General features: G+C 46.4%; 1 protein-coding gene across 6 annotated transcripts in view; it reads right to left on the bottom strand.

Annotated features, from left to right (window-relative positions):
• TRAPPC9 (trafficking protein particle complex subunit 9) overlaps positions 1-13,539 on the bottom strand; it is a 526,641-nt gene that overhangs the window by 362,100 nt on the left and 151,002 nt on the right. For all 6 annotated transcript variants that reach the window (XM_060127570.1, XM_060127568.1, XM_060127569.1 and 3 more), the window contains one exon: positions 12,778-12,941. In XM_060127570.1, the coding sequence (XP_059983553.1) occupies positions 12,778-12,941 (164 nt within the window). The remainder of the gene's footprint in view (positions 1-12,777; positions 12,942-13,539) is intronic.

Raw genomic sequence — 13,539 nt, forward strand, 5'->3', positions numbered from 1 at the left:
CTGTAAAGCACTGTATACACTAAAGCTGAAATGTGCTGAGAGGAGGAAGGAGCCCAGGAAGGAGATGGGGTGGGGGTGGGGGGGCACCGGTTGTGTCAAATGGAAGCAGCTGTGTCACCTGTGTGGCTCCCCCTCCTGCCAGACGATCCCTGCTTCATTACAGACCGGGAGGAACGGGTGTTTAAGGCCTAGGATCAAGTCCAATATTACCACTGCCTTGACATGTGGTGAAACCAGGAGGGCCTGGAACAACCTCACTGCAAGTTCTCCTCCTGACTCTGCTCCCGGGGATACGGTCCCCTGACAAACAACCCTCCTATCCTGGGGACCAGACGAAGCTCCCGCTTAGCCCTGAGGGCGGGTTTCAGTTCCCTGCCAGCCAAGCACAGCCCCCTGTGGGAACCAGGGGACACCCCACCTTGTTGACAATACAAAGCCTGCCTCCCTGCAGCCTCTGGTTTCCCTCTGTTCCCTGCATGGCGGGCTGTGATCCCATCCATCCAGCATCGGGCACTACGTGTGTGTCCATCCTCCTGGCCCTGGGGCGGGAATCCCTCCACACCAGCGAGGTGAACGGGAGGGCTTCCCGCTGTACTTCTCAGTCCCCTAATCCGCCTCGCTAATCCCCCCTCCTGCTGTCCCTCAGTCCCAGACAGGGGAGCAACCTGCTGCTGTTCCCGCCTCTGGGTTCCCTTACCACCTCCCTTTAAACAAACCGACTCTCTGTGCTAAATCCCCTCCGTCGGAATAAGGCAACGGACACCTAGAGAGAGTAACCTGCCCATGGTCCAAAACGAGGGAAAAGTGCCAGAGCTCTAGATCCAAATGATTCTAGAGCCATGACACTCACCTCCTGCGCGAAGGCCATCAAGGTGGGGTTAGAAAATAAAGTCACCCTCTTGGGACCCAGAAACCAACATTGCACGAGTCCAGTGGAAGACAGGGAGCTTGATCGAGGTCCATATTGAAGAAGAAAGACCTGTGAGGTTCGCTAACTGCAAGAACACGAGGCCAAACTGTGCTATAAACGCAAAGTAAGTTCATGTCTTCCTGTCCAGGGTGTGCTCCCTCCAGAACTGGCTGAGTTCCACTCAGAACACGTCTAATAGAGCACACTTATCCTCAGGGTATCCTTAAATAGGAACAGATCAGGGGAGGCGTCCTTGAGAGGTGTTTAGAAGCCACATCACATTCATTTATTCACTTAGTTATTCATTGAACACCAGACACTTTCCACATGTGAGTTATCTCACTTAATCCTCACAATAACCCAGCGGAGTTGTGGTCATTTATTCCCCTTGGAAACCAAGGAAGTGCACGTCCTTGCTGGAGGTCATCCAGCTGGGAAGTAGAGGACCTGGCATACAACAAGTGCTCAATTAAGTGTCCGGTGCACAGCAGCATCACCAATTCCACTAGTTTACAGGGTGTTCAGATTTTTTAGTAGACTGATATTACTACATTATTTCAGAATGATCTAAACACAGAGGGGCAGCTGGGAAAAGGGTGATGGGACTGCTGAGAGTGCTGGTTCCTGGGAGGTAAGATTTCAGGACAACGTGAACGATTAATCACTGCAGGCCGGGACACTTGGGCACCTGACAGCAAGCACAGATCCAGGGAAAACCTCCGGGAGAGACTGCTAATCAGACCAGACCTGAAGATGAGGAGAGGCCAGGCAGGTTAAAGAGCAGTGGGACCCGTGGGGTTGACTCTGGACTTGGCGTGTATGTGTCTACACACTCTCCTGTGCATGTGACGCATTTAATGGACATTACACTCAAAACTCCTCACATACACGCTCTTATCACCCTCCTCCTATAGAATGAATACTGTACGGAACACACAGATTCTAGATGTTTGCTGGCGACGATTTTGAGTATGCGGCAGGAGCCTCGTCTGATTAAGTTTTACAAACTGACCTGACCTCTAGTCCTGCTGGATATGTTACTCTCTGGGTATTTTGCCAGCATCCGACTCCACAACGGAAGTTACTGCCTTCCCTCCCAAAGCACTAATGGTACCAAAATCCTCTCGATGACCCAGTAACTCACATTCTATAAGTATGTGTGAACCAGGTTAATACATTCTTTGTCTTTATTTTTCAATCCCACAGACTAACTTGGGATAGAAGGGTATATGACATACCAGGCAACATGAAGCCAGGGCAGAAAACCGTTCGGGCCCTGCTTCCTGGAAGCCCCAGGACTATAGCAGTGCGTGCTAACTTCTTTAACCAGCCTCTCCATCTGCCACAGCAGCTCTGGCCAACCTTCCTATGAAATGGCAATACCGGCCAAGATACTGAGGCCCCGCAAAGGCCCCCCCCCCTCAAAGCTTCTATTGGGCCACTTCTGAAACCCAGGCGCCAAGACCCGGGCTCTCATTCAGTTCTGTTCCCATGGACGGGCAGAAACTAGGTGAGGGCTCTCAGCGCATCTCCTGCTGCACCATCATACGTGGGTCCTGACAGGACTGAAATGCCTTGGGAAGAACAGTCCGGGTTCACCCCTGCCTTTCCTCCTCCCCTTCCCCACGTTCACCCGCTGTGCCCCTACTACCACCCACACGTGCTGCCTCTTCTGCCGGGAGTGCCTGGCCCACCAACCCCATGCGACCTCCTCCCAGCTCTCCTCTGCTTCTGTCCTCACCCAAACGTGCAGGCGGGGTGTGGCATGAACGCTGCAGGAGACATTGAAGAAACTGAGTCTTTTTTCCCCAAGACACTTGTACACTTTGACCATGCTAAGAAGGAAAAAAAACGCTTTTTTATGAGATTTATTTTTTAAGTTTTGCCCTGTATTGCCACAAAGTGTTTGTGTGTGTGAGGTTTTTTTAAGAATTACATAAAAATGCCATAACACAAGCAACTCGAAAAAAGACTAGAAAACTTGGCAGGGAGGGTAACTCTTACTGTTAACTCCTTCATGGGCCTTCAGCGGGCTCCTTAGCGAGCCCCTTGGGTCCTGACAGTCAATCAGCTAACAGGTTCCCCTGGGTGGCCAGGGACAGAGGAGCCAGCAAGCTCCCCACTGTCAGAGCTGCCCACGGCCTCCCAGGCTGCTTCTCACCATCTCACCTCTTCTGCTTTCGTTTGCTGTGGGATGAGCAGGGTTTAATGCCAGAACACCCTTGCTCATCTGGGGATCGTTAAATTTCACCATTCCAGGAAAAAGTTGAGCGCAAAGAGAAAGCTAAGATGGCTTCTGAACAGCTCAAGGAGAGATGAACCCAGGAAACGTGGACCCAGGCACCTGCCTGCCTCAGGCGCAGCGGGAGTTTGTGTATTTCAAGTCGGCCCCGCCCACGCTGAGTGCTGGCTTCCCAGCCCCACAGACACTCCCCCTGTGCAGCTATCACGAAGCAGAAGCAGCAGCTCATTTCCCCACTTAAAGGGAAGGGAACTTAGCAGGTACCCATCACCCACCACGTGCCAGGCACTGTGCTGGGCACCCCAGAGGCACTACCAGTCCTTCTGGAATCACCAGATGAGAGCAGGGCTGGGCCAGGGGTGCCCAGGCTGCAACGCTAACCCACAAGCACTCAGCGGCCTGCTCAGGGCAGCCACGCAGGGGTCACTAACAGCAAGGGGCTGGGAGCCAAACCCATCCGACTCCAAAACCCATCTCTCAAGTCACCGGCTGAAGAGAGGCCGTGCTACCACCTGCCCTGACAGAGGGAACAGCAGAGCAACAGGAAAGGGTCAAGGGCGGCACGCAAGCCGCGTGGAACCGCGCTGGCTGCTCCCGCTACGTGCGCAGGCAAACGGCACAGCTCAAGAAGAGACCTGAAAAATGCCACCCAACCCCCGCCCCCAGCCCCAGAAAAGGCCAGTAGCTAAATAAGGTTCAAAGCCCTGCGTTCAGTAACCCACTGCCTCCAAGCTTAGGGTATACTCAGAAAGGGCGCTAGCTGCACTGCTTATTTCTGTGTTAAAGTTCCGTGGCTTAAGAGTGACACATTCAGACAACAGGCAAGTCCACCCATGGGGAACAGCTTATTCACCTTCTGCAGCCAAACCACTAAGGTATTTAGAGGAATTCACAGCGCACAGACTCTCCTCCAGCTGCAGCAGGACAGAAAACCGAATAGCTTCATTGTCGGATTTAATATGTTTTTACGCCTCAAAAGTGGACCTTTCTGGTTCTTTCCTTCATTACTGTGCTACAAAATGGAAAGTCCAGAGGGGCTTTTCAAAATCCTATATAATGATAAGCTATCAGGAATAACAAGATAAACATAAACCAAGAGAGTAGCATATGTCACTAATTTTCCCCCCTGTGGAATTCGGTTTCGGAAATAATAGTCATCATTTTAAGGCTAGAGTTTAGTTTCATGCAGTCAAGTCATACTGGTTATGTGACACGGACACTACCAGAGGAGTCATTACTGCTGCTGACCTTCAACATCTGAGGACCTTTCATGCGTGCTTCTAATTGCAGAGACTTTGCCACAATGCTGATGAGAGCAGGAAGCAGCAGGGAACGGCACCTCAGTCAAAACACTTATGAGCTGTTCATTATACCCACAAGGAGCCGTTGCTTTTTGTCAAAAAATTAAGCGGGAAGTATAAAGAAATTAAGGGATGTGTATATGTATTTATGTACACAGGTATGTGTATATTTGTGTTTGTACACACACTCACGGGTATCTCAGAAGATTTATTGAAAAGCAAATACAATAAATTCATGTCAATTTGGGCTTAATTATAATAAAATTTATGATTACTTAAGTAAAGGCAGAAGTTTGGCTCTGTGACAACCTAAAAATAGAGACGTGCTCACAAAGAGACTGCAATTAGAATCACTCCATGACATGGGCGGGTGATCCCTGTCCTGATGGGGTGGATTGTAAATACTCAGCTCCAGGTCAGGAGCTTGTGATGGGGGAACACACGTGCCCCACAAGTGCCCAGATGGCAGTTCAGACCCCTGAGAGGCCCACAAAGGTCTGTGTGTCTCTGAAGTGTCCCTGATCCCTACCATATACTGCAAATGCAAAAGGATTATTTTTCTTTTTTTTTTAACATCTTTATTGGAATATAATTGCTTTACAATGGTGTGTTAATTTCTGCTGTATAACAAAGTGAATCAGCTATACGTATACATATATCCCCATACCTCCTCCCTCTTATGTCTCCCTCCCACCCTCCCTACCCCATTCCTCTAGGTGGTCACAAAGCACCGAGCTGATCTCCCTGTGCTATGCGGCTGCTTCCCACTAGCCATCTATTTTACATTTGGTAGTATATATATGTCCACGCCACTCTCTCACTTCGTCCCAGCTTCCCCTTCCCCCTTCCCAGGTCCTCAAATCCATTCTCTACATCTGCATCTCTGTCCTGCCCCTAGGTTCTTCAGAACCTTTTTTTATTATTATTATTCCACATATATGTGTTAGCATACGGTATTTGTTTTTCTTTTTCTGACTTACTTCACTCCGTGAGTCTGTAAGAGCAGGGATTAGAACAAGACAGGAAAGCAAGGAAGATGGAGGAGAAAAACACAACAGGGAGACAGCCTCATCCACCAGAGGGCAGACAGCAGAAGCAAGAAGAACTACAATCCTGCAGCCTGTGGAACAAAAACCACATTCACAGAAAGATAGACAAGATGAAAAGGCAGAGGGCTATGTACCAGATGAAGGAACAAGATAAAACCCCAGAAAAACAACCAAACAAAGTGGAGATAGGCAACCTTCCAGAAAAAGAATTCAGAATGATAGTGAAGATGATCCAGGACCTCGGAAAAAGAATGGAGGCAAAGATCAAGCAGATGCAAGAAATGTTTAACAAAGACCTAGAAGAATTAAAGAACAAACAAACAGAGATGAACAATACAATTACTGAAATTAAAAATACACTAGAAGGAAATCAATAGCAGAATAACTGAGGCAAAAGAACGGATAAGTGACCTGGAAGACAGAATGGTGGAATTCACTGCTATGAATGAAAAGAAATGAAGACAGCTTAAGAGACCTCTGGGACAACATTAAACGTAACAACATTCGCATTATAGGGGTCTCAGAAGGAGAAGAGAGAGAGAAAGGACCCGAGAAAATATTTGAAGAGATTATCGTTGAAAACTTCCCTAACATGGGAAAGGAAATAGCCACCCAAGTCCAGGAAGCAAACAGAGTCCCATACAGGATGAACCCAAGGAGAAACATGCTGAGACACACAGTAATCAAACTGGCAAAAATTAAAGACAAAGAAAAATTATTGAAAGCAGCAAGGGAAAAACAACAAATAACATACAAGGGAACTCCCATAAGGTTAACAGCTGATTTCTCAGCAGAAACTCTACAAGCCAGAAGGGAGTGGCATGACATATTTAAAGTGATGAAATGGAAGAACCTACAACCAAGATTACTCTACCCGGCAAGGATCTCATTCAGATTCGATGGAGAAATCAAAAGTTTTACAGACAAGCAAAAGCTAAGAGAATTCAGCACCACCAAACCAGCTCTACAACAAAAGCTAAAGGAACTCTCTAAGTGGGAAACACAAGAGAAGAAAAGGACCTACGAAAACAAACCCAAAACAATTAAGAAAATGGTCATAGGAACATACAAATCAGTAATTACCTTAAACATGAATGGATTAAATGCTCCAACCAAAAGACACAGGCTTGCTGAATGGATACAAAAACAAGAGCCATATATATGCTGTCTACAAGAGACCCACTTCACACCTAGGGACACATACAGACTGGAAGTGAGGGGATGGAAAAAGATATTCCATGCAAATGGAAATCAAAAGAAAGCTGGAGTAGCAATACTCATATCAGATAAAATAGACTTTAAAATAAAGAATGTTACAAGAGACAAGGAAGGACACTACATAATGATCAAGGGATCAATCCAAGAAGAAGATATAACAATTATAAATATATATGCTCCCAACATGGAGCACCTCAATACATAAGGCAACTGCTAACAGCTATAAAAGAGGAAATCGACAGTAACACAATAATAGTGGGGGACTTTGACACCTCACTTACACCAATGGACAGATCATCCAAAATGAAAATAAATAAGGAAACAGAAGCTTTAAATGACACAATAGACCAGATAGAGCTAATTGATATTTATAGGACATTCCATCCAAAAACAGCAGATTACACTTTCTTCTCAAGTGTGCACAGAACATTCTCCAGGATAGATCACATCTTGGGTCACAAATCAAGCCTCAGTAAATTTAAGAAAATTGAAATCATATCAAGCATCTTTTCTGACCACAATGCTATGAGATTAGAAATGAATTACAGGGAAAAAAACGTAAAAAACACAAACACATGGTGGCTAAACAATACGTTACTAAATAACCAAGAGATCACTGAAGAAATCAAAGAGGAAATCAGAAAATACCTAGAGACAAATGACAATGAAAACACAACAATCCAAAACCTATGGGATGCAGCAAAAGCAGTTCTAAGAGGGAAGTTTATAGCAATACAAGCCTACCTCAAGAAACAAGTCTTAAATAAACAATCTAACCTTACACCTAAAGGAACTAGAGAAAGAAGAATAAAAAAAATCCAAAGTTAGCAGAAGGAAGGAAATCATAAAGATCAGAGAAGAAATAAATGAAATAGAAACAAAGAAAACAATAGCAAAGATCAATAAAACGAAAAGCTGGTTCTTTGACAAGATAAACAAAATTGATAAACCATTAGCCAGACTCATCAAGAGGGAGAGGACTCAAATCAATAAAATTAGAAATGAAAAAGAAGTTAAAACAGACACCGCAGAAATACAAAGCATCCTAAGAGACTACTACAAGCAACTCTATGCCAATAAAATGGACAACCTGGAAGAAATGGACAAATTCTTAGAAAGGTATAACCTTCCAAGACTGAACCAGGATGAAACAGAAAATATGAACAGATGGATCACAAGTAATGAAATTGAAACTGTGATTAAAAATCTTCCAACAGGGTCTTCCCTGGTGGTGCAGTGTTTGAGAGTCCGCCTGCTGATGCAGGGGACACGGGTTCGTGTCCCAGTCCGGGAAGATCCCACATGCCGCGGAGCGGCTGGGCCCGTGAGCCACGGCCGCTGAGCCTGCGCGTCCGGAGCCTGTGATCCGCAACGGGAGAGGCCACAGCAGTGAGAGGCCCGCATACCGCAAAAAAAAAAAAATCTTCCAACAAACAAAAGTCCAGGACCAGATGGCTTCACAGGTGAACTCTATCAAACATTTAGAGCAGAGCTAACCCCCATCTTTCTCAAACCCTTCCAAAAAACTGCAGAGGAAGGAACAGTCCCAAACTCATTGTATGAGGCCACCATCACCCTGATACCAAAACCAGAAAAAGATGCTACAAAAAAAGAAAATTACAGATCAATATCACTGATGAATATAGACACAAAAATCCTCAACAAAATACTAACAAACAGAATCCAACAACACATTAAAAGGATCATACACCATGATCAAGTGGGATTTATCCCAGGGATGCAAGGATTCTTTAATATACGCAAACCGATCAATGTGATATACCATATGAACAAACTGAAGAATAAAAACCATATGATCATCTCAACAGATGCAGAAAAAGCTTTTGACAAAATTCAACACCAATTTATGATAAAAACTCTCCAGAAAGTGGGCATAGAGGGAACCTACCTCAACATAATAGAGGCCATATATGACAAACCCACAGCAAACATCATTAAAAAAAAAAAAAACACAACAGGAAACTTTTCTTTATCTGAAGAAAAGGGGGTCAATCAGAGGGGAGTGAGGGCATGACCAGAGAACTGCAAGGGCCCCTGACAGGTGGCAGGAAGAGGAGGGGAAGACGTGGGGCTCGCAGGCAGGCCTCCCACGTGGCCAAGGCCCCGCGCACGCAGACCACCTGCAGGCAGAAACACCGAGAGCAGTCAGCACCCTCGGAGCAGGCAAGACGTGGGCACTTCATGCTCAGGGTCGTCCTTAGCGCTCCTGTGTCCTGCATTAACGCGCCAGCCGCGCAACAACCTGTGTGGCGGGAACTCTCGCCGGGTTCACTCAGCACCTCCTCGTGACAAGCACTGTTCTTAGTTCCCGGGCCCCGGCGCTGCAGCAGCGAGGTAAACAGACCACCCCTACCCCAGAAAGGCCTCTTACAGGTGTCGTTTTTACCTAATGAGAAAAAACTACCTGAAATACCACTCAGCTGGCATGTGGTGAGTGCTAGAAAGTAAAAGTTATTATTACTGCTGAGACATAAAATAACCCCAACAGCGCTACAAAGAAAATAATACGGACCCCGGAGGAGGCAGCGTTTAATTCCCTGTGGAAGAGCTTCACAAGGAGCTCACTCGTGTTCCCGGTTTAAGACATTTTCCCGTCTTCACACTCATAGTACATCATTTATTGATTCTGACAGCTTTTTGGTCCTGTAGAATATAAGTGACAGGAATTATTCCCTTTGTATATTTTGGAAGCAGATGGTTTATTTTCATTACTTTAATTCCACATGTAAATGTATGGCAGCTCGGGATGAGAATTAAAAAAGAATGACAGCTTTAATTTTTCACTTGCAAACGTGTTGTTTTGAATGGCCAGCCCGTGCTATACATGATAGAACCAGCTGTGATCCCAGATACGTCATTTAACCTCTTCGGCCTTCACCTTCCCTATCCATAGAGTGAGGGTAATAATACTTGACCCCCTGCCCTCGAAGAGGCTAAACTGAGAGCTGGGCGAGAAGGTGACTGCTGACAGTGTTGGAAGGACCCAGCCCCGGAGGCTTCTCCAGGGATTCTGCCTGGTTCCCATGAGCGTTTCCAACCTCCCACATCGCTGCCAGTAAACGATGAGCGAGGGCTGACCAGGTAAATACGGAGAGTGGCCACCTCTCAGGTTGAGCAGGGATTGGCTGGAAAGGGCCATGAGAGGATTTTCTGAGGTGATGAGAATGGTCTGTGATATATCTTGATAAGAGTTTGGGTGAGACACACGTACTTGTCAAAACTTATCAAATGGTAACTTAAGGTTTGTGTATTTCACCCCATATACATCTTACCAAAGAAAAGTAAACAAACTTGAAGTCTAATTAATGATATGCATGCTAAAGTATTAATGGGTAAAATGCACAGAAATCTACAACTTATTTTGAACGACGCAAAAAAACCAAGATAGATCAATGGATGGATAGGAGGCTGGATAGCCAAACATTATAGAATAGACGGTGGGTTTGCAGTGTTCACTGTAAAATTCTCTCCGCTTTTCTGTATGTTGGAATATTTTTATAATGAAAGGTTCGAGAGGGAGGGAATGGCTGATACAAAGAATAAGTTCCGTAAGAGTTCAAAAGCGTAAGAACACCAAAGGTAGGGGAACGCACTCGCTGCCTTTGAGAGACTCGCACCTGGTTGGAGGGAGACCAGACCACAAGCAATGACAACTCGGAATGAAAGGGGCTCCTCAGAAGTCACCCGGGCCTCTGAGACGACAAAGGGGGGGCCCCAGTCACCCAGTCTAGGAAGGCTTCCCAGAGTGACCACGAAGCAGAAACCCCAGGATACGTTAACTGCAGAAGAGGAGGCAAAGGCAGGAACAGAAGTTAGCAAGTCGGCTCCTAGTGAGAGGAGATGGTTTATCCTCAAGTTTAGAGAGACAGCACAAACGTCCAGGAAACTGAAACTAGCTCCTAACGGTCAACGTGATGAGAGTTTAAGGGGAGAGGTGGCTGAGGCTGAAGCTTGGGGCAGAGGCCAGGGATACGGGGCCTGGGGCGCAGGGACAGCAGGGGTTTCCAAAGGAGAACCCTGAGGAGCTGTGCTTCGGAAAGAAGCAAGTTTGTAATGAATAATGGACACGTGGTTACCATTTGGGTTTATTTGAGAAAAGGAAGAGATATTTTCCAGTTGCTAAGCTGTGAAGGCAAGGTAAATCACAGGAGATGTGAAAATTTTTACCATTATGTACTCTGCAATTTTCTGTCATTCAATGTTCGCTTGTTCAAACATCAACCAACCCCTTTAACCACTTAATTGACTTCAGAATACCAGATGAAGGTATTTCATGTCAGGGAGGCATTTTCTACCTAATCCATATGTGTTTGCTCCTGAAAATAGGAGAGAAAGGGAAGAAAGGATGTGATTAAGGTAGGATCATCAAAATTCCCCAAAGACTCAGAGACACAAACGCAATGACCATAAAAGAAAAGAATGATTAGGTGAACCATACTAAAATGAAGCACTTGTGTTTATCCAAGGACATGGCTGAGAGAGTGTAAAGGCAGCGGGTAGAGTAGGAGGGGATATTCACACCACACAGTTCCAGCAAAGAACTTACACTCAGGATCAAAGACACCCTGCAAGTCAGGAGAGAGGGGCAGACAGACAGCGAGAGAGACAGACACACAGACAGAGAGAAACAGAGACAGAGAGAAGGCAGAACACCCACCGGGAAAAAAGGACAAAGCACTGGTACGACAAAGGACCTGAGTATCCAAAACCACGTGAAAGGTGTTCAGCTTCGCTGGTCATCAGGGAAATACAAATTAAACCCTGGTGTAAGAGCATTACACCCCACCTCCCTACCGTGGATAAAATGACTACGATGCCACAGGGCAGAGGGGACTTGGGGCAGCCGTCACTCTCACACGATGACTGTGTAAATGGACTTTGGAAAAGTAGTTCTGAAGCCGAATGCCTGTGGCCCCATGGCTCAGCATCCGATCCTGGAGACCCTCACGGAGATGGCAGCCTCGGCCCACCAGTGCCAGGAGCCCCGGGACAGCAGCGTCCTCAGCAGCGCCCAGGTGCGCCCAAGCTCCCACTGGATGCCGGGCTCACCTCGCTCCTATGTCAAAGGCATGTAAACACCCCGAAATCCCACCAGCTTGCTCTCCCTGTTTTGTCTTTGTCTTTGGTCTCCCCAGACAGTATAATTTCTCTACCTTTATTAAATGACCTGATTTTACTTCCACTTACTACTCTCGATGCCCTCCCCCCAACACACACACACAATATATCCCCCCTTTGATCAGTACCATTCACTAACCACGAGCAGACCAGGTCCTCTGCCGCATGCTGCCTCACTTAATTCTTAGAACAACTTTTCATGGTAAGGACCACCTCCCCTGCTTACTCAGGAGGAAGCTGAGGCATGTGAAGGACAAAGAGCAAGTAAACAGTGAAGCCAAAGTTTAACACAGGTCTTATGACACCCAAGCTACGTGTGCCTTAGAACTAGGAAACAGAATCTGTCTTTAAGAGGGAGTGCACAGGCTCTAAGTGTTGAACCCACGGAAAACACTGGGCTGGCTGGATGGATCCTAGATGGTAATGCTTCTGAACCTGCAAATGCTTCTCTTCATTCATTCATTCCAGGATACGCTTCCCGAGATCTGATCGTTGTTAAGAGCACAGGGGATACGAAGGTGCATCCTGTGCTCCATTCTCTTCCTTTGCGCGCTCTTCACGCGTGATTAGGACAAAAATTTCACAGTGGTGTCAAATTAAAGGTGCAAGAGGGCTTCCCTGGTGGCACAGTGGTTGAGAGTCCGCCTGCCGATGCAGGGGACACGGGTTCGTGCCCCGGTCCGGGAAGATCCCACATGCCGCGGAGCGGCTGGGCCCATGAGCCATGGCCGCTGAGCCTGCGCGTCCGGAGCCTGTGCTCCGCAACGGGAGAGGCCACAACAGTGAGAGGCCCGCGTACCAAAAAAAAAAAAAAACTGGAAGAAATTTTTAGGCTTTCTGAACGCTGTTATCTAATGTGTCTCTTCTGCAAATAAAAAAGATAAACATTTCTGGGTCAAACCTACTTAAATTCCCTACCTTTGGTGGTGAGAATTTTTGAGGTGACTTCCAGTTTCTCCAGTGGTTCCATCCCAATATTTTCCAGTTTCACAACAAGGTGCTGAGTTTCTCCGTTGTAAAGCTGGACTGACACATTAGTGGATATTTCATCACCAGAGGAAGGTTGCAGTGAATGTGCAGACCTAAAATAATAGTAATAATTATAATAAATTTTAGAAACACAGAAAAAAACAAAGGAAACCAATGGTATTTTAGAATTATTCACATCACCACACTTAAACATTTCAGAAACAGGGACTAGGGAGCCTTGGCTTTAACATGGAATCAGCACCCAGCGTCCAAGAACTCAAGGGCAAATTGCCACGTGATAAGCGCTGTCTACATGCAGACGCGCCCTGGGTCACTGACCTGTCATCCACGTGATCGCTCTCACTGGGCCTTACTTTCTCAAGCGTGTGTGAAGCAAAAAAAATTCTGCATGATTGGATTATGGTGAGGACAAAAGTGAAACAATGAATTAATTCAAATGATCCGTGAGCATGCTGCACTCTTTGAAAATTTTTTTAAATCTCATGCTCAGAAATGGCCTGGGAAAATCCACTGATTTAAGAAGAAAACTTAAATGAACGATTCCAAATGATAACGTGGGAAGTGGAGGAAAATGAAGAAAAATGAAAAGTACATACAACAGCCTCCACATCACAGGTAAAATCGACGAGCAACGCCGGCAACTCCTGACGGGACCCAGGGCAGCTGGCGGGTCCTCGGCACTGGTCAGCT

The sequence above is a fragment of the Lagenorhynchus albirostris genome, chromosome 17, assembly GCF_949774975.1.
Source record: "Lagenorhynchus albirostris chromosome 17, mLagAlb1.1, whole genome shotgun sequence".
NCBI lineage: Eukaryota > Metazoa > Chordata > Mammalia > Artiodactyla > Delphinidae > Lagenorhynchus > Lagenorhynchus albirostris.